The following is a 25,874-nucleotide window of genomic DNA, read 5'->3' on the forward strand; positions in this document are numbered from 1 at the left end:
ACACGTTCAGGAACCTTCCTGAACTGGCTCTCTTAGATCTATCCAACAATAATCTAACACGTCTGACCTCGGATATATTCAGGCCACTGCACAATACAACCATGAGTCTCCAGGGAAACCAGTGGCAATGCTCATGTGACGTTCACGAGTTCATCATGGGTAAGTCATGTCACCAGGCAATGGTATATTTGGATATGAATGTCAATTATTAAACAACACAAATTTTGTTTCTAGACTTAAAAAACAGATCTTTGTTGCTGCACGCTGATGATGTCACATGTGCCAGTCCTCCGTCTTTGAGAGGGCACCCTGTGTGGAGCGCATCAGGGTGCAGCACACTGGTGTCACCAGGCCCACCTCCTACAAGTATGTGCTTTTGTTTACTTAGAGTGAGTGAAATGTCATGAGCACTTCTTTACACCGGTCACTTAACTACAATTCAATCAATCACTCAAATATAAGTGAATTTTGTGTACATAGTAGGTCTTATTTTTATCTTTAAATTTAAATTCACCAAAGCAACTTCCTAGCCTGTGAATGTTGTTCTCTGACAATGGCATTAAACCTTTTCCGATTCTGATCTCTTCTGATTTGCTCTTTAGATGCATCTCCAACCACCTCTCCAGGTCTGACTGCGTCAAAACCAACGATGGACACAACAACAGATCTTAAACCAAGAACCACGACAAGCGTAGACTGTATGTTGATCTCATTATAAGACTTACTGTGTGAACCAGGTGATGAGGCAACAGGTTTTTTTGCATATACTGTTTTGACCTCATTAACATCAGAACCAAAATGTGTTTGTTGTTTCCTGACACTTGAATTACTTTATATTCAAGTCCCAAAAATGCATTTTTCTTTGACCACCTCTCACCCAGCATTAGTTTTTTGTAGATTGCACGCAGTTTATACAAATAATTGAGACCTTGTAGTTTTGTTTTTGTTTTTTGAGGCACAAGTCTATACGTACTACGAATTGTACATAGACCAAAATGTCCTGAATTATCTCTGAAGAATAGTACAAAGGTCATGCATTGAGAAGTGGTTAATAAAGTGCAATTGGTCCAAAATACAATACCTCAATAGGCCAAATAATACAAACTATACCGTATATATCCTATTTACTTATTTTATTGCCTTTTCATTATATTTTCCTAGTTCAACCTCCTCCCTATAAGACCAATATTGTTCCCATGCTCATTACCGTCATTGGTAAGTTTAGTCATTTTCTCCAATCTTAATGTTGAACTGAATGTAGTGAATCTCTCTCTCTCTCTGTGTTTTTGTGCAGTGGTGTTGTGCGTCGTGCTGCTCCTCGTCATCATCATTGCCGTGCTCTACAGAAGAAAACGCAACAGGCAGACAGTGGCGCCAGGGCATCAGAACGAAGAAGAAGCCACAGTGGAGAAGGCCCACGAGAAGACTGTCACAGGACACAGGCGCTGGGACATTGAGACGCCCTCGCCGGCGTCATTAACCGGACTCCGAGCGAATTCTGCTAATGCAATTCTTTTCACATCTCCGTTTGGCGTCTCTGGTGACCTTCATGTAGGCCCCTCTCTTGTGGAGGATGGAGAGAATAAAAGTGGAGTGGAGGAGGAAAAAGATACTATTATGACGGGGGTAGGCATAAATGATAGTGTCCCATCTAGTGTTGGAAGTCTGCAAAATGAGAGTCCACTTTTATATTGTGATAATGCGCCTTATCTAAGTATTGGGTCACCACAAAACCAAGCCCAAAACACAAATGTAGACGTAAAAAGTCCCCTGGCAAAGTTAGGGGGGCCCATGCACAGAATATCCACCTGGCCACCAACGGCAGTGCAATGGCAAGAGAGACGCAAAAGAGAGCAGGAGCAGGAGGGAGGTGACGATGTTGCAACTGCTTGGACACAGGTCGAGTTTAAAGTAACAAGTCATTTAGATGAAATGGAAAATGATCCCAACAATCGTGAGCAAAAGAAGCCTGAATTCAATCAACTGGACAAAAGTTTTAAGAGTGAAGAGCAGAATGATTCCTTGGGAAACGATGCAGAAAAACAAGGCAACTGTATAAAGGACGACACACAATCAGTACAAGACTTGGAAGAAACCAGCTCGTTGGGTGATGCAGACAGTAGCTCTACAATAAGTGGCCAGAATGATTTGGACTTTAGAAATGCTTTTGCAAATGCAGAGGCACAAGAGAAAGACCAGAAGCTTCAAACTTTAAGTGTAACTCTACAGGTGGTAAATAACAGCAGGAGGGGAAAGAGCAGAAGCGGTTCAAATGCCTCGTCTGATGGAGGGAACGAGGGTGTGTTTGTGGACCTCCTGCACGAGGTGGTGCAGAACCGCGGCCGTTGGACCAGGGACAGATGGAGGCAGATCCACATGAACAGGCAAGGACAGCAGGGGCAGCAGGGGCAGCAGGGGCAGCAGGGGCAGCAGGGGCAGCAGGGGCAGCAGGGGCAGCAGGGGCAGCAGGGGCAGCAGGGACAGCAGGGACAGCAGGGACAGCAGGGACAGCAGGGACAGCAGGGGCACGAGTGAAAAGGGCCCACTCATAATTCAATGAGTAAATTATGAATTGTGTTTAATTGTGTGTACTTTTACTTGACGCTGCTCCAAAGTACTGAAGGAACACTTTTAATGGGACGTATTGCATCAAGTACGGTTTATTTATTTTGAGGAATATTGATCTGCTCATTCATATTATGAATAGTGAGAAGCAGATCAATATTCCTATATTATATTATATCATTATATTATGTTGTTGTCAAATTGTTTTCACTGTGAATATAAGGTCCCTTCACATTTATCTCTTCAAACAGACATAACGGTTTCATTTTAAAATATTGTATTCTTTTGTTAAAATTAGACTTTTTATATAATAGATTTCCAGCTTAACTGAATTCAATGTGTTGCTAACGTTTTAAGTATGATCGATGTATCATTGACTGTATATGCATGGACAGAAGAGAAGAGACTGAAGAAATATCAACATTCACAAATGGTCGAATCTATGCAAATTATTTTAATCACCAGTTTACAAAATAAAATAATATTTAAATAATAACTGTACATGTAAAGTCACTATTGTCTGATTTTAATATTATATTTAGACAAAGAAATACAATAAAATAATATGTGCACTCATTTCATCTGGCTTCATGCAGCATTTATTTGTTCATATTTTGTTTGCTGAGAAGTGATTCTCATTAAAAATAGTACAAAATGGATCAGCCACCTTTTTAAGACAAAACATCAGACGTGCATGTTCCATTCATATAAATACACAGTATCAAAGAATGTTTTTATTACAGGCATTTGACCAACTATTGGTTTCTTTAACAGCATGACATCATAGTGTCTTAAATGTTCAAATGACCCTTCTAGACAAGCAGAATACTAAAACATGCTTAGTGTTAACATGCCCAAGAGTTTTTGAATTTTAGCCTTGAAGATTGGAACTGTGGAGCACAAAGAGTGGAAGACCAGTTAATGGACCAGCAAATGAAACCGTTCCTTCTATTGGTCCTTCACACTGTCTCTCCTGCTCCCGTTATAAGAACAGTTTTAGGGCAAAACAACCCAACAATTGAACTAAAACACACATTTTAAAACTTCATAAGTCAACCAGTCCTTTGAAACAAGATCAAAGTGACATCAAAACATCAACACTTGACGGTTTCACACTGATTGAACACTGTTATGTGTGTGTGGATTCAGATTAAAGGGTCATGCTGTAAAGCTCTTTCCACAGAGCTCAGTGCAAAATATTTCAAGTCCTTTTATAAAGAAAACATGACGAACTTATTAGCTTCCTATGTACAAAGATCCAACCAAATACAACAATGGAATAATAAATAATAATAATAGAGCACAAAGTCACACTGTAAAAAAAAAACTGCTTCATTTACAGCTGAAGTACAAACATAAGTGATTATTATCATTGTGCAAAATCATACTGCTACAAGTGAAACTGCATCACTGCAGATCAAAATAACACCATTATCTAAAGATAACTGAACAATATTTCACTCTAAACTAAGATAAACATCAAAACCCACAAACATTGCACCTTTTAAATATGAATACAAAATGTATATGTCAAAGAGAAATGATGTGATACTTCACTAATTCAACATGGGCCATAAGCTATATTAACATTGACCTTTCATGTTTTCATTCAAACTATTTGTCCTTACTGGCCATAATATTGTAGATAAAAAATATTTTCCTTCATAAATTATTAACTCAGACCCAAATACATACATGAATAAAAAGCGCTTGGATTATGAAATATGGCACATAAAGCAGAGATGCTAATTTTTTTTTTTTTACAAGATATGGAAAATAACAGAACAATGTGTTTATGGCTGATAAAGTGCCACAACAGTGTGTGTTCCCAGAAGACTACGTTTGTGCTCATAAAGAAAATGAAATCCTGTTTGATATCTTTACTTAAAAATATACAAATCCTCATCATAAATGCTTTGACAACTTTACATTCTAAGCATTTACCCAGGTCCTTTCCTTTCACACAGAGTGAGCAGGGTGCTGAAACTTACTCAAAAGGTCAAAAGATAAAAAGAGCATTAAATTCAGTCTAAAAACATGAACACCTTTAGATTCTCCCTATCTGAGTTGGCGTGAGGTGTTGGAGCACGAGATAAGGTGTGTATGATGAGGCACTCTCCATCCATCCTCCTGTAGCAGCTCAGTGGATACGTTTGTCGTCAGCGTCCCGAGTGAGATGATGCACATTCACTCCCCAGTGTCGCACAATAACAATCAAACAAGGCAGAGGATGGAGTGGGGGTTCAGAGGTGCGTCTCGTCTCTGGTCTCTGTGCTTAGATCCTGCTGGTGCCTCGTCCCACGCGGCTGTGGCACCTGGGAGTCCTCGGGCATGTGAGCGAGAGGGTCTGGACGAATGATGTACCTGAAGAACGCACCAGCAAAGAAGAAAAACAGATTGTGTGGTGGAGGGTTATATTGGAACTCTCCCAATAACAATCTGGTCATATAGTTTCAATCCATTATAAATGAAATATGCTTCAAACGGTCTGAGTTTCAAGACAGTAAAATTAAATTAAGAGTTTTTTTTTAAACTTCCTATATGTTATCTGTCCTTTTCCTCTGTATCTACCTGCGTTGCAACAATAGAATTTCCCCATGTGTGGACAATAAAGGATTATCTTATTTTATCTTAAAAAGTGCAGAGATTTTTATTTTAACAAATTTCTGATAATGTGGGTTAAGTTTGACATAGAAAATCAATTAACCTCAAGAGGTGGCTGTATGTTTACACACTAAATATATATGATCCAAGTGAAAAGATAATTGTGAGCTAATTTTTTTATATTGACATCGGCCAATATCTGTATCATAATTTGATCAGCCACAGCAGCAAGTCAGCTCTCGGTATAAACTGAATTAAAAAAATAAATAGATATATATCGTCCCCCTCTAGAATGTTTTGCTGTTCTTACACAATATCGTTGAGCTCCAGCATGGTGTCGGGTGGTGGGTTTATCAGGACGTAGGACAGTGTGTTTTGGTGGTCATTCAGCTCATCTGTGAAGACAAAGGAAACGTTAAGAGCGGCTCCCGTCTTCATTTCCCCATCAATACATCAATACATATGAAGTGAGCCGGAAATGAGCCGTTAAACCACTGCAATGTCACCATGCCCTCAGTCTCAACTGTACAGAAACCCCCAGTTGAATTGACAGTTTTATTTGACAAAAAAATGTATGAATATAAAAACGCCTATAAACGTGTACCTATAGTTCAGATGTGTGCTGCAAGTTTATATCAGTGTCCATTGCTGTACATTTTACACTTTCCCGGTTGTGTTATTGGCAGCTGTTTTTACTTGCGTGTCAAGGTAAAGGTGGGCCAGTATCGCCATGACAACCCACCTGCTTGTGGCCCTTTACAAAGCCAGGAGGGGTGGAAGAGAAGAGCTAACCGTTACTGATCGGACAGGGCACTTGGTGAACAGAGGAGGCCCATGCTGCTTGCTCAAATGCTGCTCGCTGACCGGACCAGCAGCCCATGCGCAGCAACATCACGAGCCACATGCACACAGCGTCCGCGCTACACCACAAACCCAATCACCATGGCATTCTCGGTCTCCTGCACATTCCACACAGCGCCCACAGGCAAGAGGTTGCCATGCCGACAGACGACACTCAGCACCGTCGCGAATGACCCCTGACACACGCCGACACATACGGGACATGCTCCAGCATCCATGAGACTGAACCAGACGCAGTGGAGCACGACACATGCAACTGTGAGATTGGAAGAAGACCGTGTTTCATTAAAGGAAGGGGCTGTTTTACATGTAAAACCACAAAACTACAAATTAAGTAGTTTTATTGTTTGAAAAATAATAAGGACATGTTAATCAAACCAAATAACTTCATAGGCATGCCTGTTAAATTGAAGCTATATGTTGTGGAACAGTGTGTAGTGCTAAAATGAACATAAAGCAAAAAGTCTGTGACCTCAGGAAAAATAAGTAAAGTTTTATGTATTCAAACTTAAAAAATAAGGTGATACTGAGATTTTTTTTTTAATTTTGTGTTCAGAAAACAATATTTTCTGAACATAAAAAATATATATATGAACACATAATATGACATAAGTCTGGATGTGTTTTGTCACAAAGTAAAAGAACAGCAGATCCCATGCAACATGCTTAACTTGAATGTTTAAACTTCCATCTACAGACAGAATGTGTTCTGCTCCACTGGTGAAGCCAAACACCGTCGCCCTGCACGTCTCCCATGTTACATAAAAACAGTTCAGAAACGACCAGAAAAATATGGAGCAAAAGTGTGAATCTTCTCATTCAGACAGACACACACACACACACACACACGCGCGCGCACACGCCCACACATGCACTGTGATCACCCGCTAACCTGACAGCTTGGTCCCCTCTGTATATGGATGCTCTGAAATGTCCTGCAACTCTAAGCAACGCAAGTCACTGTTAACGTAATGGTCAGCTTAATGCATCACTTCAGTTCCTATGTACATAAAATATATACAATCTACAAGAAAGTCTTTCAATGTATTTAAATCTAGAGGATGCTGGGGAAAGGACAGATCCTTTCTCAACAAGACATAACCAGGCACATATTCTAAAGGAATAGAAACAGCACATGATTTACCTTGCAAATATCCTAGATTTACTCGATTCATGACATCGCTCGCAGTGAGATTAGAAACATCTTCTAAAAGCCAGAAGAGGGAAGATAGGAGAGAGGAGACATAAGGGGAAGGAAACAAATAGGAGATAAATCAGGCAGCCAGGAAATACATTGAAGAACTTTGAAGGAGGTCAGAGCGCCGCATGCCATGCTTCGAATGCTGAAGATACATGAGACAGAACCACCTCTCTTCTGAAGGCTGGTGTATGCTCAAGAGGCAAGATCTGTGCAGCGGAGTGCTGGCATCTTGACACAGACCTGAACTGAGCGAGCTTCCTCTGGGGTGCATTGTGGGAATTTACTATTTTTACTAGGACAATCAACATTAGGCTTAATACGCAGACATTTCTTCAATTTCAAAGCAATTTTTAATCAGTTTTCCAAATAGTGGTGCTTATGGTCCGCAAGAAACCTTTTGGCTGAAGGGCACAAGCACAGCAAATTTCTGATTGGCTGTTAGGTGCCTAGCAGAGCTGCACATCCGCGTTGATTTGACAATCAAGTATAAACCAGCCTTAACAAGAGTCGTTAATCAAACTTGTATGTCATGCACCACACATAGGATTATAATTCTGCTTGGTGGAGAAAGCTGAAAGATGAATGTTTATTAAAGCAGTAGAGGAAAAAAGAAAGCAGACTTAGACCATGCATGCTGTTAAGGGCCTGTTAGTGAAGTGAGTGTGAGTGATGACACACGGGTGAGTGATGGGAATGATGGCAAGTCCATGTTCATGTTCATCTTGAATCTAATCTAATCCACATTACAGGCAATGAGAATGAGATGGAAGAAGAAACAACTGGTTTTAACTTCAATAGTTAAATGTCTTTGTGTTGAATAAGGTCCCATGCCGCATTTAGATCATTTATGTCTCTTTCCATAAATAAAATGAACAGTAAACTGTAGCAAATGCGGTCCACCTGTTCAACATTACAAAGTGAATATGATTAGAATACAGGACATTTTTATATACATGCATTTTAAAAATCCATTTACATTGTGTCCACCTAGTTTTATGATTTTAGTCTTTAATCTTTTTGCATTAAAAAAAAAAACAAGCATCAACAATTTTATCAATTAGCTCAGAGCCAGTGATGGTGCACTGACCGTATCCCACTGTGGGCAGGCCCAGGTGCTTCATGCGGTTCTTGACCAGTTCCGACAGCTCCTGCCTCTCCGAGCGCCGGTACAGGCTTTGTCTCTGTTGGGAGATGCGCTCGACTCTGCTCGCTGGTTTGGCCGTCTTCCTGCTCAGCCTCCGGGCCCACTGCATGCTCTTCTTCCTCCGCAGCGGGTGCTCCGATTGGTCGCTTACGTTGGAGTTGCGAGGGGCTGTCCTCTCCTTCCAGGTCTCGCCATGTTCACGTTGCTCCTGGCCTTGCTCCACATTAATGGACATCTGAGACTAGAAACAAGTGACACAAAAAATAAAATAAAAACTCTCCTCAAAATGATCTCCAAACTCAAGGGTGATGCAGTGTAACTCTACACTCCATGGCCATAGTCAAATAACACGGCACGCTTTGTTCTAGTTATTCTTGTTTACGTTATTTTTATTGACCATTTTCAATATTTGAATTTATCGGGACAAGCTGATTTTCAAACAATTGTGCAAATTGTATGAATTTTTAATGCAGAATCATCTCTCACCTGTGCATAGCTGTCCTTACCCTGAAAAAAAGACAAACAACCAGGCACATGAACAAACAACAAACAAAAATCACTAAAAACTGCAACAAAAGCTTGATAAAGCAACTTGCAAATACAAAAAGTCTCAATTTGACAACAAACCAGTGAAAATGCAATGTGTATGAGCTGGACAAACACAAATATGAATAAACTATATAAAAGGAAATGTTGGTAAGCAGAAATAAAGCTCACCTCTGTGGAAGAGAACATGTGTGACTCTGTGCGGTAGATCCCGATGGGGATCTCAGCGCTGGAGGAGCAGAGCTTCTGAAAGAGTCTTCCATAAGTCCTGATCCACAGATCCTCTTCAGTGATCTTCATCTGAGTAGAGAGATGGAGCTCACAAGCTGTACATGTGTATGGCTTGAATAAACGTATATAAAAGTCTTCTTACAACACAGAGATACCCGGAGCCAGGTGTGGTGTCCAGACCAAGAAGAAGCCTTGCAATCGCAATCATGTAATCCTTAACAAATGACTGTAAACAGGAAATATATTGCTATTAGCTGTATTAAATGATTCATTGCCACAGAACAGGGAAACATTCTGGTGTAACTAAAATGTGAACAATAATCCAAGTTAGTACTTCATAAAATTATCATCTGAGCGGGCTGGTGTTGGTCAGAACATGCATGTTTGTTAAGTTCTTATGTCATTCCACCTGATAAAGTAGAGTATCTAACATGCTGATACTAAAGACTCTTCCGGCAGCAAAAGGCAGGCGAAACATGAAGGCCAGGTTGGAGCCCTTGTCTCTTTCAATCTAGAAGAAGAAAAAAGAGGTCTCTCAATAAAACTTTCAACATGCACAGAGTAACTGCTGTGGGAACTCGGCTCACCTTCTCCAGTCGGGACAGAGCCAGAGAGTAGCAGTCTTTAGCCCTGAACTGCATAAACCTCATGTTGGAGGGATGTGTGAGCTCTGTGATGATGCTGAGGCTGGGGAATAGTCTGAAAGAGGAGGAAACACAAATGACTTGAGCTGGAGAAGAGCCCCTGTTGCCATGAGTCTCTTTACTAAGACTACTAAATAAAATAAAAATTTCACAGCTACTTTAGGCTTTTAGTGTTACTGCTCTTAAAAAGGAGGATATGCTGCCTAATGGTCTTTGTGGAGATGTTTTGCTTTGAATGACATAATATAGCATTTAACTTCATGGAGACAAGAGGAGTGCAAAAAGACATGACAGACAATAAATGCAATGTAAATATAGCTGTAAACAGTCTCCAAGGTTGTCCTTGGACCTTGTGTTGGTGCAAAACAACCAGCTTTATTTACAATTATTTTGTATAAGAATGATGGAATATGGACAATTCAAATTCAGCAAGGTTTTAGGAAATATTTGGGTATTCTTATGCTGGTAGGAAGTTACCTGAACATAGTCTGGACATTGACAATAGTTTTAGCATCGGCCATGTAATCCTCCTCTGCACACATGGTGCTCTCCTTGTCCACTACCACCAGGTTGTCTGCGTAGATTATTCCACACTGCAGCAGATTGTCTAAACTGAGTGAACAAAACCAAGGTTAACACAGTGAGTTTACATAAAGCATCAGAGAAAACAATATTGTCAGATTGTTGGAGCTAATACTTGTCAATTGTGCCCTCCATGAAGTAAACCATCGGGAAGCAGCAAATGGCCTCCAAGAAGTGGTGCTCTGGTCTGCAGAAATAGAAACAATATTTCTTATTCTGGGATACCACTTTTGAATAATGCAGCAGACACTTTTCATGTGAGCAGACATTTGTATAGCGCTTTTCTGAACAAGTTCCAAAGCGCTTGACACCACTCAGGTTAGAACAGTCAAGAAGAATAAAAGATCAATACAGCATACAACATGCATCATAATGATGATTTATTTGAAATGAGAACAAAATGTTATCAGAGAAGTCAATGGAACAGAGTTGAGCACACACAAAAAAGAGAAAGCTCTATAAGCTGTATACTTAAAGAACCATTAAACACATTAAAAAGAACACAACCTATGTGTAATGTTTGTGGGAACTACTTGTCTCGTTTTGATAATGACGTTTTAATAAGTGCTGTGGGAACTCTTTTGCAGAGGAGAGATTTCACTCATTCTGTGATACATAAGTTATTTTTTTGTACTGATCCCCCACTCTATAACCATCCAAAACAACCATAACAAACACAACTATTACACACTTGTTTACAGTAATGTGTTTTGCTCCTCGGTGGGCACTGAGACGGTAGTGAGAACAAACAGGCCCCAGGGTTACTGGTCTTACTTGTTGTCTAGCAGCAGAACTATGGGGTTGAGTTCCTTCCTGGGCCGATAATAAGCTCTCAGTGGAACAATAAAGTTGTAGAGTCCATTCCCTGCCGTCTCTGCAGAAACTATAATCAGCTTATTCTTGAAGCCGTATGCCTTGGCATCCTCAAAACTATTGTGTGTACAGCCCTGTGTGGTGACAAATACAAAAGTACACACTGGGTTCAAAATCCTGGAGCTGTATGAAAACCAATAGTGTTATATAAATGCAGTTTTATTGAGGACAAACCTTATCTAGACGGAGACAACAGAATGGAGCTTTTTGTGGCAGGAGGTGACACAGCGTTGGAGAGCTGCCTATGTACGGAGAATTTGGTGGGTAGCCCTTTACAAAACTGAAACAAAAAAAGCAAAATCACAAATGTAAATATGATTACAGCTAAGCACAGCAAAATGATTTGTGTTTCATTGTCATTGCAGGATAAATTTAGTCCTCAGACCAATGTTTTATCCAGAATTGAAACCCACTTGGATGAGAGACTAAACATCTTCCACTCAAATCCTATAGCCTAAATTTCTATATTTGGAATATTTGTTACAACTCTATTTAGTAATTATTAGCGATGTTATAGCAAATTAATTATTTAAAATCCAGGACAATTGAACATTGCTCCAGTCGCTGGTTTATCTAACATTAAATACAAATTCTGAATGAATAAATAATTAGAATTTGACTTGAAGACGTTTCTCATTCTGAGTCACAGTGTGCTAGCAGCCTTCTTTCGACTAATCATGTTCATGATGCCCCTCAAGTCAGCCATTAAATGAATAACGCATTGTTAACTCAGCTGTGAAACATTTCTACCACATGGTGGCACTGTGGGACTAGTATCTGATGTCTCTTCACTGCAGTTGCCTCCCTGCCTCACCACCAACCATTGTGTCTTACACAAGGAGAACAACAGCCACAGGGCTAAAGGATAGTCGACGGCACAAGTTGGCCTTCTCTTGTGAATCAGAACAGTCTGATGGAACAGCACAATGGTAGAAAAGGTTGGAGTAAAACACGAACAGTTGCATGCGACCTGCTAACAGATGCATGTCAAAGGCACTGTTTATAGACTTCACCCGAGAGGACAGTGCTGACCTGCCTGTCACGTTTACACACATGAATCACTGCCAGAGCACCACCTCCTTAGACAGACTTATGGCACAGATTACACACCTATTTCAGAGCCATCCATCTCCTGCCCTCCAAACACAGAGACGAGAGGGAGAGTGGGTAGGGAGGATAAATCATATAAAGAGTGCACTTATGTCTTATTAGTGTAGACAGCACGGCCTCTGTTATTACAGATAAAATCCACTGTACACCAAGGAAGAGACTGGACATTGTGATTTGTGATTATATCTTCACAATGCAACCCAATTAGCAAGTAATGACTTGGATGTCTTGTATGTACAATCAGTACATTTACCCAAAAAAAGACATTTGTGTGGTTTTCCTCAAGGATCTTTTTTCATTGTACATTTTCCCCTAAGAGGTATTCTCACAGGGATTTATTCCATCTTTATGATGATGACAGCCACATTTATGTGCCCCTTAAGTGGCAGAACACATTTGTGCCACTTATCTCTTGGCCTTGCATTGATGAAATTAAAACTTGGATGTCTGCAAATATTTTTGCATTTGATCAGAAGACTGAAGTGCATTTAGTTGGACCAAGCTGTGGTGATGGTTCATCTTGAATCCCTGTCACAGTTTGTTAAACCCACTGTCACAAACCTGGGAGTGGAAAAAACAAGACTTTAAACTTGACAAACAAATGAATGCTGTTTGGAAGGATAGCTTTTTCCATTCGAGGCAAATAGCCAAAAAAAGCATTAAAAAATGTGATTCATGCCTTTGTCACAACACCACTGGATTAAAGTAATGGTTATGGCTATGTCAGCATAAACCAATCTTTTCTTGCACTTTTCTTGCAGCTACTACAAAATGCAGGTTCACGAAAATATGATCATATTTCTCCAATTTTATCCACCCGTCACTGTATATACCTACTGTATATATGCCTCTCTCACCTGCTGGTGCTACACTGTCCAATGTGTCCCCTTAGATCAGTGGACCAGGCTCTACCTGGTGGAGGACATGGAGCGTTTTCTGTCATTGGTCAAAGATTGTGGAATGAGTTTCCCTGGAACATTAAGCAAGCTGGTTCACTTCTTGTTTTTTATTAACTTGTTTGAGGCCTTGAATTTTACTGTTTATTATTTATTTAATATTGTATTATTTAATATTTTTTCAATAATACATTTGAAATGGATTGAATTACATATTAGTACTTATTATTAAATGTTGTCGTATTAACTTACTCCGGTCCCACCGAGCCCTCCTCGTCTGATTGGTTAGTTTCGTCTTCTGATTGGTCACTGAGGAGGTCGCAGGGTAGAACAGCAGAAGAGTCAGCGATTTCTAAGACTGGTGCAATGCTCGGCCTGCGACTCCCGCCACCATTTTCTGTCGGCAGCATCAGCTTTCCTTTCTCTTCAGGAGGGTCCTGGTTTTGCAGATCTATAGCTACAGTGCCTGGAAATACCACAAGAGCACAATGGTAATGAGTTTATATAAGAGAACAGCACGTTTGTCAGACTACAAATCGAATGCCAGAATACCGAGTATTTGCTCATATAAACAATACATGGTTCAGTTGTATTCTCCATTATTGTATTGTCGTACCATAAATCCTATTCTGGTAGGCTAATGACTTCTTTGTTAATATATATCTTTTAACATTTGAGTAGCTACAAGCAATGACATGCAAAACATTTAGCAAATATCTACCAGATATTTGATTTATATGCAAATTTAAAGCTTCATTTAAGAAAAGAAAACTATTTAAAGTAATATGTCATGCACAAAACTTACCATAAGCAGTGGCTTGATCAACTTTCACAGATCAAAGAAAAAGCACAACACAATAAAGTCAGCCAAAAAATGAAAAGCATGTTTTAAATCATGCGTCACCGTCAGTGAAAGCGTTCAAGGCATTCACCAAAGCAGCTGGAAATATCATGATATTACAATTGCGTTAGAAACAATGGGCCATCCAACATTTGTGCATTGAGTGCAATCAAGGTGTCAGAAGTAAGAATGGGACTGTGCCTCACCCATGCTCGCGATGATGCTGTGCACGGGCAGCCTGGAGGGGGCGTCGTAGATACCGGTCCCAGGGAGGACATTATTGTGCTTTTCTTCTTGTTTGAAAATAAACGCAGAGTTCTCCTCTTTAGTGATATTGATGTAGTAGCAAGTGTCCGAGGCGGCCATGATGTGGCGGGGGCCAGGATTTAACATGATGCTCTTGTTATCCTCTCTTTTGACCCCAATTAGACACACACCGTATCTTGAAGAAAGAACATGGATAAGTTGTAATCCCTGTGAGCCAAGGCGAAGCGAAAGCTCACTCACTTTTTATGGGCATGGAAGGACGCATAGGTGAAGCTCTTTCCATCATATTCCCCAAAAAATTTACTGTCTCCCATAACAATGTGATAGACCTCGTTCCCAGAGCAGCGCCCGTACGTTTTCTGCCACTGCTCCGGAGACATCTGCCCTTCTCTGCGGGGGAAATGAACAACATGTTCTATTGAGCACTTCATCAACTCCTTTAACGAGGACTGCAATCTATTTGAAATTGCAATTCTCTGTTATATAAATGGTACTCTGCGCACAATACATGTATAAAACCTGCTGTAGAATTTCTTACATGTTCTGAAATGTAGATTCCAGTATTCATTTAACAGTTTATATTTGCGTCTTCCTTCACATATACAATGAAATGAAGTCAAATGCACCAGGATGTGTTTAGATCTGCACGGCAACTGCATCTTTATTGTGAAATATAAATTGCAACCTAACCCAACCATACATTATTTATCTTTTACTCAATTAAAATCAATTTGCTGATGTTTAAATGAACAAGCAGACATCCGTTAACAGTCGCTGAGCCTATGTGACCCTGACGCACTACTAAAATGGAAATTCTATTTGTGTCTCTACTGTGGAAGCTGCAGAGGAATAGTGATCACCTTGAACAGAAAGTGGGGAAGAGATTTATGACCTAACAAGGGAAAGTGTTCATTAAATTGACTGGACAGTGACAGTTCCTTGCAGCTGAGTTGGTCTAGACAAGCTGTCTAAAAAAAAAGAAATTGGCAATCAACAGAAGGATATAGACAACTTTTCCAATAACACTGTAAATTTGTGATTGACTCAGCCCTGAAAAGCACAGGAGCAATTCATTCTTAAAGCTCCACAAACCACTTGAATCGAAGCATAATCTAGTGAATGCCCGACTGATGTGTAATAGTTGTAACGTGATTGATTACAACATTTACATTTAGACAAGTTGATAAAAAAATACTATAATCAATATTATTGTCTCTCGCTAATAATAATAACAATAACAGTAACATATTTTTATAATCCTTCAGAAATGTGCTCAAATGTCTCCGTAAATGTCCGAGTTGAGATTCAAGTGTTGAAATGCCACTTTATACATGTTTGCTCTATTTGCAGCTTCATAATAGATAATATAATAGATGTTTCATACCATCGAAACAATGTTGATATTTTTAGTTTGCGACACAATTCCTGCAAAGTATTAAAATGATTCAAATAATAATAGAGTTAAAAGTGTACTTACTGTCCTCTGGAGGTGTGAACCAGCAGCGTCACAAGAGTGGATGTTGCTGGACAAACACAGTTCAAGGCCAACATGGCGTATTTGAACTCCTCTTCACACACAACATGGTCTGTAAGAAAGCGCAGCAGTTCAAAACGACAGACAATGCAAAAGTAATGTCAAATGATTCCAAAATATATTCTATTCCTTTTTATTTTTTACCTGCAAACTTGACATGAAACTTATTTTCGGGTTTGAGAATTTGGACATAGAGTGGGCAGTTGGGTGCAAAATCTTTGGCAGCCCAGGCTCTTAAAATTGTCTGATGGTCCTGTAAATAATCACACAAATGATAGAACGTACTCATTTATATGAAGAGCAATCAGAATTTGATGAGGCTTGACGTTAAAGGCCTGCAAACTCTCTCCTCTGAAGCTGTTTCAATAAAATCGAAGTAGCATCACTGTATCTCCAGGTCTCAGAGCTAATTTGTAAAGGAACTAGAGTGTGAACAAAAACTGCTCCATTGCAATCGTTATGGACGGCAGATAGTGGAAACATGCAGAGTTTACAGCACCCTGACGCGTTGCACCTCAGCACTAAAAATGAGACTCACGGCTGCGTTGCGGTCCTTCTCGTTCCTGCTGCTGAGGATGAAACAGGCTTCTGCGTCATCCATTCTGAAAGAAAAACAAAGAGTGGCCATGAAGTGTTGTGTAGTGGGTTTAATGTAGGTTTCATCAACTGTCTTTAGCCCAAGAAAAATAAACTTCAAAAAAAAAAGTGAAGCACAAGGAAAATGGCATTCCTTCAAGAGCCTATATCCTTTATTTTGAGGGATTTTCAAACTATATTAATTCTGAAGGTGTAACTTTTGCTGAGCAGTGTCTTCCACCTGCTTGTCTCCATGGAGATGTTTTTGCTTTGCCTGTAAAAATGCACAATGTGTGATCACATTTATTCAGCTCCAATACAAGCATCTGTGACGAGGCGACTCCACTCAGAATAGGAATGCATGTTGTATTAAACAAAAATACAAGACAAATACGTATAATACCAAACTCAAACGATTTTGATTTGACTCATCTTATCTTGGGAGGCCTATTTGCATTTGTGAGCTGAACTTTCCCAGTTTCACTACAAAAATGAAGATCCTAACATTACACAGAAGGGTTACAAGGTTGAGATATCAATGCAGTACACATAGAAATATATTGAATGGCTACTTTATAACCCATGACTGCTTTAATTGTTGGGAAAATCACTTTATATTGTCAATCAGGGAACATGTAGTATCTCTGTCCTCTTGATGGGATGTCTTACTTGGCAAAGCTACTTGCATTCACAGTTTTAAGACTCCTGGCTGCCATCCCACATTGGATTTACATAAACATCACTTAAAGACGTGTCCCGCTTTAAATGGGGGGAACAAACTAAGTGGTATCCTACTCTTGGTTATGTATATGAGGAAAAAGATTTAGGTGCTTGAGCCACCCACTTTGCTCTCATCAAATCTTGGTCTTTGAGTGCAGATCCTTGCAGGTAGATGACTCTCTGGGACCACAGTGGGATTTGTAGTATTCTTCGCACTTGGATATCAATCTCCGTTGGACACAGAATCACCACATAGTAGTCCTGCAGCAAATATTTAAAGTGAGATGAAAAGACACATTAGTGTTTTATGGTTGGAACGGGACTCGACACTTGAAGGTGAAGCTCCATTTACGATTTGAAACATAATATACACTTCCAGCTATATGCAATAAAGTTAAAGGCCAGTTCCCTTATTTCCCCCATGAATGTGTATGGTTCTTATAAAATTACATATAGCACAGGGGTGGGCAAACTGCGGCCCGCGGGCCACATGTGGCCCGTTTGTCTTTATAATCCGGCCCGCCAAACATGCCAAGTAATATTTAAAAAAAAAATAAAAAAAATATTTTTTCTTTTTTGCCCTCAGGCATCTGTCTGCACTTGTATCCTTAATAAATATGACGTGAAATTAATTAAATAATAGATTCAATAGCCTTTATTTGATTTTATTTGATATTTCATTTTTTAAATATGTTTTTTTTTCACACCAATGATCGCAGGCCGGCCCTCCGCTACTTGCCAGGATTCGAATATGGCCCTCGGAGGAAAATAATTGCTCACCCCTGATATAGCATATAGGCTGTATATTTTAGTCTATTGTTTAATAATAGCCACTATTACAACATACAGCATGGTGAAAAGTGCATTCCTTTGAACTAGAAGAAGTCAAACGTGTGTATGAGTCCTTTAAAATGGCTTTGTCATGAATCAAATGTAAAAGACAAAAAAGGTTAACATACAGTAGGTAGATGTGTGCAAGAGTGTAATAACAGAAGAAATTCCTATCTCTAATAATTTTGGTATAATATAGTGGATAGAACCAAACTTGACAAATTGGCTGGTGGGACTGAATGTGTTATTAGCTGAATTTAAAATCTTTGAACAGTTTAATGTTTCAGAACTATACCTGTAGTCTTGGATGAGCGTAGAATTCGTTGAGAAAATCCATCAAGAGGTCAATTTTCAGAGAGCTGACACACAGGACCACATGTTTCTCAGTCTGGGCTCGGTGGCGGCTGTAGTTCCCTCCCAACTTCTGGCTCTCCATCCACAAGTAAGCCAGCTCCTCAAACTATGCATAGTTTCAAAGGCAAGCATAAACAATGAAAAATAGATGATGTGGGAGATGCACTGCCTAGATGCATAAAAGCGAGAGTTATGAGGTAAAAACTGCTGAATCATTAGTTTGTAAACACCAGGGGTTCAGTTATATTTCCTCGCTCAATTAGCTCCACAAATAAATATGCATACCCGCGAGTTTAAAGTGAAGCGTATAGGCACTTCAAGGCAGAAAGTTTAAAAAATGTTTTTCAGCTTTATAAAATAGCAATCATTAATATGAATTAGTATTATATCAATACATTGAAGTGAACTATGTGCTGTAAATACCCGTTCCATTGTGTCTAAAGGTTTAGATCAAGGTATGAAATCAACAGTAGTTTCTGAAATTCCTATTGGAGGGAAAAGTTTGGATCATTGCTCTTTTAATTTGATCTTGTTGTCCATTGGTGAAGGTCTCAGAGAGCTTAAGTCCCTGGACAATAACAAGGCAGCTGGTCCAGATATTCTGGAACCTTCCTCCTTGCTTCTGGCTGCAGACAATATAGCAGTCTCTAACTCTAACTGACCATGAAAACTGCATTTGTGCTCTTGTTCAAGTCCAAATGAATCCAAGTGAAGCAAATAATTACAGGACTATTTCTAAACTTTGTGTTGCAGCCAAAATGTGTGAAAAGCCGGTCAGCATCTAGTTGAAAGACTTTTAGACAGTAACGACATTTTTATCTATCTTTCAGTTTTAGAAAGATACATAGTATGGTCACAGCTGCTCTTAAGGTTCTAGACAATCTCCGATATCCTGCAAGCTCTGTATCTGAAAAAATATTGCGTTGCCCTTTTCAAAGTTATCAAAGGCTTTTGACACTGTTGACCCTCAACTTTGATTAAAACCCTCAGGCAACATGGCATCTCTGACCGAGGTTTAAACTGGTTTGCCAACCATCTGTTAAATCAATCATGTGTAAAATTGGCAAGGGCTTTGTTTCTTTTTTGAATGATTCCAAAGGAGTACCTCAGGGCTCCATCTTGGGCCCTATTTTATTCTACATTTATATCAAAAATCTTTGTGTGATCTGTAAAATGACAATAATCATTTCTATGCAGATGATACGGTGCTTTACTGTTGCTCGGCCTCACTGGAACAGACCATCAAGTCTTTATAGTCTGCTTTCTACGTGGTGCAGTCAGAAGTTAGTGCTGAATTCAATAAAAATAAAGCTATGTTCATTTCTCATGGATGAGCGACAACAGAGGGTTGATTAAGACCTCTCAGGGAAACTGTTGAATTTGTCTCAATTATAAATAACTTGGTTTCGTTTTATACCAAGGGCTGTATTTTAAAGACCTTATACAAAAACTGACTTAGAAGGTACAACTTTTTTTAATCGTAATAAAGCCTGTTCTACCTTGGAGGCCCGTAAATGTCAGGTATCAGCCACTTTTATGCCTCAATTAGATTATTAGATTATTCACCACTGGAAACTCTGTGGTCTTCTTTGGGTGCCAGGAGGGTCTCACATTGGATGTTCTTAGTGTGTAAAGTTATATATAGTTGTGCCCCTTCTGCTGTGGTGCAGAGCGTGGTGGGTCATTATGCCCTGCGCTCACGCGACAGGTACTGTCTGTGTCCCATGTACTTTCTCCAGCAGCCTGGAACACCCTTCAAGCAGAAGAGACTTGAGGTTGGGAGAATTAGGGGCTTTTGAGCAATTAAAAAAACAAAACAAAGAAAAACAATCCTTTAAAAAATTGTCTGTGCTTTTAAATCTGAATTCAGTTTTGATTTGTTCTTAAATGTCTTATTCGTTTGTTGTTATGTTTCCTTTGTCCCAGGTCTCGATCTCAATGGGTTTCTTACCTGGTTAAATAAAGGTTAATAAATAAATATGCTGATTGATGACATCTTGATATTGAATATTTAAACACATATTTAATAGAAATCACAAATCTACAATTTATACAATATTTGATGGCACTATGTTTGTTATATTATTTCCCCCCAGTGAGTGCTGAGTTTGTTGTGCAGATACAGATACTGATCATTTCAATAATCAGCTAGTCATGATTAATCTGATTAGTCCTAGTGCCATTTCAGTATTAATCATTTACCTGCAGAGGGAGCACCACCAGAGCCACACAGATGAGGATGACCACCAGCAGCTGTGAAGGCCAGATCTGAGGCGTGACGTCTCCATAGCCCACAGTGGAGAAAGTAACAATGCAAAAATAAAAGGAGTCGAAAAGGGTAAGGTTCTTTCCGGCTCTTTCCAAATGTTGTATCCCACAAGCTCTGTAACAAAGCAACATTTTGAGTTTGCTGTAATATCAAGATTCACAGCTGTAATTTCAGGAAAATGTACTGAACTTCTAATCCAATTTATCCCATAATAAAAGGACAGAAGTCAATACAATTTGGAAGTTCTACTTATTTCAAGACACACTATTGATTTGAGTGTCTTCTTCACTCCACTGCCATTGTTAATTAATTAGTGTTTTATTGATAAGAAGAAAGGGGGAAAAGTAAGAGAGTGTAAAAGAGCAAAGTACTCACACTTCCAGACACCGTAACAATATTCTTAATGAGTAAAAGTTTTGATTACTCTTCCCACTGTGAGTACTTTATTTGAAGGGACAATGTGATGCAATTGCACAGTCAGTCTACAAGTGAAACAAGCTTTTTATCAATATTAAATCAAATTGAACATCTGTGTTTCTTGCACTGATTCTTCAGATGTGATTTCGTTTTGTCAAATGCGTGTGGTCTATTCTGTGAAAATATTGGAGGCTAAACAGAGGATGAACAAAGATGTTAAAATCTTTAACTGGTTGGCAAGGTTTTGTACCAAACAGCACTGACCTAAGATTTAAGGTCTGGATAACAAAAGGAATAAAAGATCTTAACCAGAATGAAAAAGACAATCAATTGGGCTTGAGGATTTTACAAATAAAGAGTAATTATATATAAAATGAAATATTTATTCAGGTTTACAAATCAGAAGTTTCAAGGGGAATAAATTATATAAATGCATAATAATCTGGAAAGCCACTCTACATTTCTATTTATTTTTTAATGATTTAGTTCTCTCTGGTCTTGTCCTTTTGTTGTTATAATAAAAATAAAATACAGTTAATCTTACTCGAGTAGCAGTTTTCCCTAAACTCCCTGAACTACTCTTATTTGAATAAACATATTTTGTACATCATTTTTGGCTACTTTACCCATTTCTGGTAAATTGCACTGTACTGTAAATACAACCTTAACTTCAACACTACAAACAATTCCAAAAATTAATATATTCAACTAAACCTAGCATTATATTCCTCTCTTTTTTCTCTTTTTGTAGAACAATTCTGTGTTTTTTCGAGACCTTTGTGCCTCAGACTGCGTGAAGCCTTTAAAACCATGCCCACAGAGAACAGACTTGATGAAATGACACTTACCCGGTGAAAACCAGACAGAATAAGGTGCAGATGAGGATGAACACCTGGTTAAACATGGCTGAGTGTGTCCTCTGGATGGCACGGTGGAAGTCATTCTGCACATGAAGAAGCTATGGATCATTATATTAGAAGAACAAAGCAAGAATAGTTAAACCTCATTCAATATCATCTATTATTGTGACTTGATGCGTGTCTGTGGTCTCTCTTTTTTTACATCCATCTTCTACCGCTTGTTCCCTTTCGGGGTCGCAGGTGACTGGAGCCTATCCCAGTGACTTCGGGCCTTAGGCGGGGTACACCCTGGACAGTGGCCAACTTGTCACAGAGACATAGACATTACAGACAGTTCACGCTCACATTCATTCACTAGGGCCAATTTAGAGTTACCAATTTTACCTAACACATGCATGTCTTTGGACAGTGGGAGGAGCCGGAGAACCCGGAGAGAACCCACGATAACACGGGGAGAACATGCAGACTCCACCCAGAGAGGTCATGTGATGTTGGTCTGGTCCGGGAATCAAACCCATGATCTCCTTCTTGGGAGGCAAGAGCGCTAACCGCCTTTGCCACCGTGCACTCTCTTTTTTTACTTTTATATTTGCAATTATTCAATTTATCTGCTGTGAAATCCATTCTTTCTCAAACGACGGATATAACAATAGTAATACCGGTAACTATGGTGAATCAATTTGGTTGTCATTTTTCATTGTCATTTGGCTTGCTGCAGAAGACTCATTTGCAGTTGCCCCGTGTTACCGTGCTCTGCCTGTGTCACCTCTCCACGCTGCTCTCACTTCCTCTCCCGGTGCTCTGGCCTGAGTCTGGACCATCTGTCCAACTACAGCTCGGTATGTGTCAGTGTGTCTGTGTCAGTGAGGACACACTACATCACTTCATTTACATGGGCTGGTATAATCCTCACTGATTTCCCTGAACTTTTACAAGACCAAACTATCTACTCCTCAATATGTAACACCAGGGTAGTTCAATGATGAGTGGAGGATATAAAACACTGTGGTTTTGGTACATACAAGCATGTTCTCCAGGGCTCCTTTGGCAAGCCAACAGTTTAGAAAAACAGGAACAAATATATTTCTTAATGGAGGCCAGAATATCTGAAAAAAAGCCAGTAAATAGTTAGCATACTGCAACTACACAAACAATGTGTATATTATACTTGATACTTATACTACTTATACTTACTGTGATTATAAAGGGTACAGTATTAATCATCTCCAATATGAAGGACACCTGAAAGAACTGCTCCCAGATGTTTCCCTGAAGAAAAGAAGCAAGGTGAGTTAAGGAAAAATAAAAGTTTTATTACAATTATAATCTATTTGAAATCTTGTTGCTTCTGTTCTACTGTGTTTGAACTGCTTTGAACTCAGTTTGTCTTTATAAAACACAGTTGTGTTTTTTATAGTCATCTGAAATAATGAGCCCATTAAATCACATTAGTGTGTACTCTTTTTGCATCCATAATTCTTGCATTGCGTTTGATTTTTAAGATAACAGAATGAGGGCAATTTAAATATATCCACAGAATATAATTAACCAGCTACTTTTTGATGTTGCAGTTGAATGCTTGAAATATTCTTTGTAGAGATGTTGTGTATAATTATTTTTCTTTTATTATTTTCACGTCTTAATCAGTGGAAAAAGGTTAGGGTTAAAAAAAAAAAATGCAATGCCATAATAAATAATAAAATGTGCACAACTCTAAGCATTTTACAAAAAAAATTAAAATAATAATAATAGCTAAAATAAATTATGAATAATAGTCCTATTTGGGAAAATTGAATCAGCAGTTTTAATTTACCTTATAGCTAAGATATGTGATTAGCATGGTCTCCAAAAAACTGATTAAGGCCACTGTCACCTGGAGAAAAAGCACACATATGTTAAGTGAGCAAACATATCTTTTCTGTTCAAAACTCTGAGCTGCACTGCTCTTAACTAACAGATCCATTTATTTTATTTACACAGACATTTTATAATCAGTTCTGGAGGAACCCTGTGGACTATGTCTCTCACCTGAATTGCCCATACAGGAATCTTTCTATTGACCCAGAATATCAACTGCCTGCAAATTACAAAACGGCACAGTCAGACTAGCACAAAGCGATAACCCACAAAACTACCACAATCTTCTAGTACAAAGTATTTGAACATACCAGTTGATTTCTTGTGTCTCTGTGCAATTAGTGTAGCTACTGTTCCGACAATTGGACCTGCGGAAAAGCACAGGAACACTTGGGACAACACAAAAACACCAAAAACGGAATGGGCCTGTCTGCAAATGTGTGAGTGGAACTGTGCCGAGTAGGACATTTGGTCTGTTGTCGTCAAGAACAAATACAACTTGTGAATAGGCTACAACACTGAAGTCAATTCTACCCATAGTCATTACTAATAAGTAGTAACTACAATGATAACGGCTACGATAACACAGTTAGTTAAGAGCTCATCAAGGAATTTTACAAGGCATTTCTACAATATCAGTTTTTTCAAATGTATTGTAATACATATCTAGCATGAAATAGAACTCTGCAAATGTTATTTTGTAACAAAATGTTGTAGGGGCAAAATGGACAAAGATGATCTTTTTATAATCATGATGACAAAATATTTGTGTAATAATGTGTTAAAACATGCCTGTAAATGTTTTAGTTGAAATTCAAATGTTACACAAAATGTAGCTGAATTGTAAAATTAACTAACTTTATACCGCTATTTCAAAATATCACACTGCAAGTTTGTTTTATTTTTAATCAGCTCTTTTAGCAGCGATTTTTGATTTGTTTTTACTTCAACAATAAGTGCCATATTATTAGTTTTTGTCCCACCTCCATGCGTCCTTAGTTTGATGGTACACTTTGTGGTTCTAAGTGGCAGCTCACCAGTTGTTGCTGTTGGGAGTATCCAAACTGACTCTCAGGATGTAAAGAGCACAGGTGAGGATCTTCAGTGAGAAGTTGAATAGACGGATTCTCAAGCCTGTGAAGTAATAGATATATTTATGTTTAGCAGAAACGTGATACATTTGCTAAGTATGACTATGGCTATGGCTCACTATGGCTAATGTGTTTGTGTTTTACCCTGTAGTTCTTAATTGACCAAGTCTGGTACAATAAGCCATTTGCTCCACACAAGGTTGGCTCGCATTCTCTTTTTTTTATGGGAGTGTCTGCAGAGCCGCGGCGCGCAGCCGAAACTGCCATGTTATTTTTGTGCAGGCCGCGCGCCGCGGCTCCTGAAACTGCGCCGCTATTTGACCGCGTTTTAGCGCCGTTTTAGACCGCGCCGGGTTAAAGTTAGGGTTAAGGTTAAGGTAAGGGTTAAGGTTAAAGTTAGGGTTAAGGTTAAGGTAAGGGTTAAGGTAAGGGTTAAGGTAAGGGTTAAGGTTAGGGTTAAGGTTAGGGTTAGGGTTAAGGTTAAGGTTAAAGTTAGGGTTAAGGTTAAGGTTAGGGTTAAGGTTAGGGTTAGGGTTAAGGTTAAGGTTAAGGTTAAGGTTAAGGTTAAGGTTAAAGTTAGGGTTAAGGTTAAGGTTAGGGTTAAGGTAAGGGTTAAGGTTAGGGTTAAGGTTAGGGTTAGGGTTAGGGTTAAGGTTAAGGTTAAGGTTAAGGTTAAGTTTAAGGTTAAGGTTAGGGTTAGCCATGAGGCTATAAGGGAAATGCAGCGGTCCCTGAAACTGCGCGGCTATTTGACCGCGCCGCGGCTCTCCAGCCACGGCCTTTTTTAATGTTGGTCAGGTCACCATTGTCTTTATTGTCGCTTTATTGTTTCTGTGTATGCAATTTGGTTAAGGGTTGGTGTAAAAATAGAAAGTAAAATCAAATCAAAATTAAATGTTTGTGTTTTATTGACCAATGACTAACTCCCTTTTGAATTTTTGAACAGATTCTGTTTGTTAAATCAACAATTGTGTGAAGTTGTGATTTTGGGAAATACAAA

The 25,874-nt window shown here is 39.1% G+C and overlaps 1 protein-coding gene and 1 long non-coding RNA gene across 17 annotated transcripts in view; one reads left to right on the forward strand and one right to left on the reverse strand.

Moving 5' to 3' along the window:
* The first annotated feature begins 239 nt into the window (after window positions 1-239).
* LOC140346473 (uncharacterized) lies at window positions 240-1,396 on the forward strand. The gene is made up of 4 exons (XR_011924323.1): window positions 240-366; window positions 603-698; window positions 1,162-1,215; window positions 1,295-1,396. It is a non-coding gene; the product is annotated as an uncharacterized lncRNA (long non-coding RNA).
* Window positions 1,397-3,286: 1,890 nt separating this feature from the next.
* The window catches only part of kcnt1b (potassium sodium-activated channel subfamily T member 1b), a 53,266-nt gene continuing 30,678 nt past the window's right edge, over window positions 3,287-25,874 (reverse strand). For 5 of the 16 annotated variants that reach the window (XM_072432432.1, XM_072432427.1, XM_072432434.1 and 2 more), the window contains 30 exons: window positions 24,821-24,917; window positions 24,095-24,151; window positions 23,955-24,003; window positions 23,740-23,799; window positions 23,121-23,195; window positions 22,949-23,032; window positions 21,915-22,024; window positions 20,583-20,763; window positions 18,322-18,486; window positions 17,320-17,456; window positions 16,438-16,501; window positions 16,044-16,152; window positions 15,843-15,951; window positions 14,606-14,755; window positions 14,305-14,540; window positions 13,510-13,723; window positions 11,426-11,531; window positions 11,153-11,325; window positions 10,494-10,565; window positions 10,274-10,408; window positions 9,740-9,851; window positions 9,562-9,663; window positions 9,295-9,378; window positions 9,093-9,221; window positions 8,862-8,882; window positions 8,319-8,616; window positions 7,175-7,237; window positions 6,930-6,973; window positions 5,480-5,583; window positions 3,287-4,929 (listed from right to left, as the gene is read on the reverse strand). In XM_072432432.1, coding sequence (XP_072288533.1) covers window positions 4,809-4,929; window positions 5,480-5,583; window positions 6,930-6,973; window positions 7,175-7,237; window positions 8,319-8,616; window positions 8,862-8,882; window positions 9,093-9,221; window positions 9,295-9,378; window positions 9,562-9,663; window positions 9,740-9,851; window positions 10,274-10,408; window positions 10,494-10,565; window positions 11,153-11,325; window positions 11,426-11,531; window positions 13,510-13,723; window positions 14,305-14,540; window positions 14,606-14,755; window positions 15,843-15,951; window positions 16,044-16,152; window positions 16,438-16,501; window positions 17,320-17,456; window positions 18,322-18,486; window positions 20,583-20,763; window positions 21,915-22,024; window positions 22,949-23,032; window positions 23,121-23,195; window positions 23,740-23,799; window positions 23,955-24,003; window positions 24,095-24,151; window positions 24,821-24,917 — 3,461 coding nt within the window. In that variant the 3' untranslated portion in view covers window positions 3,287-4,808. Of the gene's footprint in view, window positions 4,930-5,479; window positions 5,584-6,922; window positions 6,974-7,174; window positions 7,238-8,318; window positions 8,617-8,861; window positions 8,883-9,092; window positions 9,222-9,294; window positions 9,379-9,561; window positions 9,664-9,739; window positions 9,852-10,273; window positions 10,409-10,493; window positions 10,566-11,152; window positions 11,326-11,425; window positions 11,532-13,509; window positions 13,724-14,304; window positions 14,541-14,605; window positions 14,756-15,842; window positions 15,952-16,043; window positions 16,153-16,437; window positions 16,502-17,319; window positions 17,457-18,321; window positions 18,487-20,582; window positions 20,764-21,914; window positions 22,025-22,948; window positions 23,033-23,120; window positions 23,196-23,739; window positions 23,800-23,954; window positions 24,004-24,094; window positions 24,152-24,820; window positions 24,918-25,874 lie in introns of all 16 variants that reach the window. The other 11 variants (XM_072432442.1, XM_072432436.1, XM_072432443.1 and 8 more) reach the window with 9 other exon arrangements.

Source organism: Eucyclogobius newberryi, unplaced genomic scaffold, assembly GCF_026437365.1.
Source record: "Eucyclogobius newberryi isolate DKJ021-1_F unplaced genomic scaffold, fEucNew1.0.hap1 SCAF_6, whole genome shotgun sequence".
Classification (NCBI taxonomy): domain Eukaryota; kingdom Metazoa; phylum Chordata; class Actinopteri; order Gobiiformes; family Gobiidae; genus Eucyclogobius; species Eucyclogobius newberryi.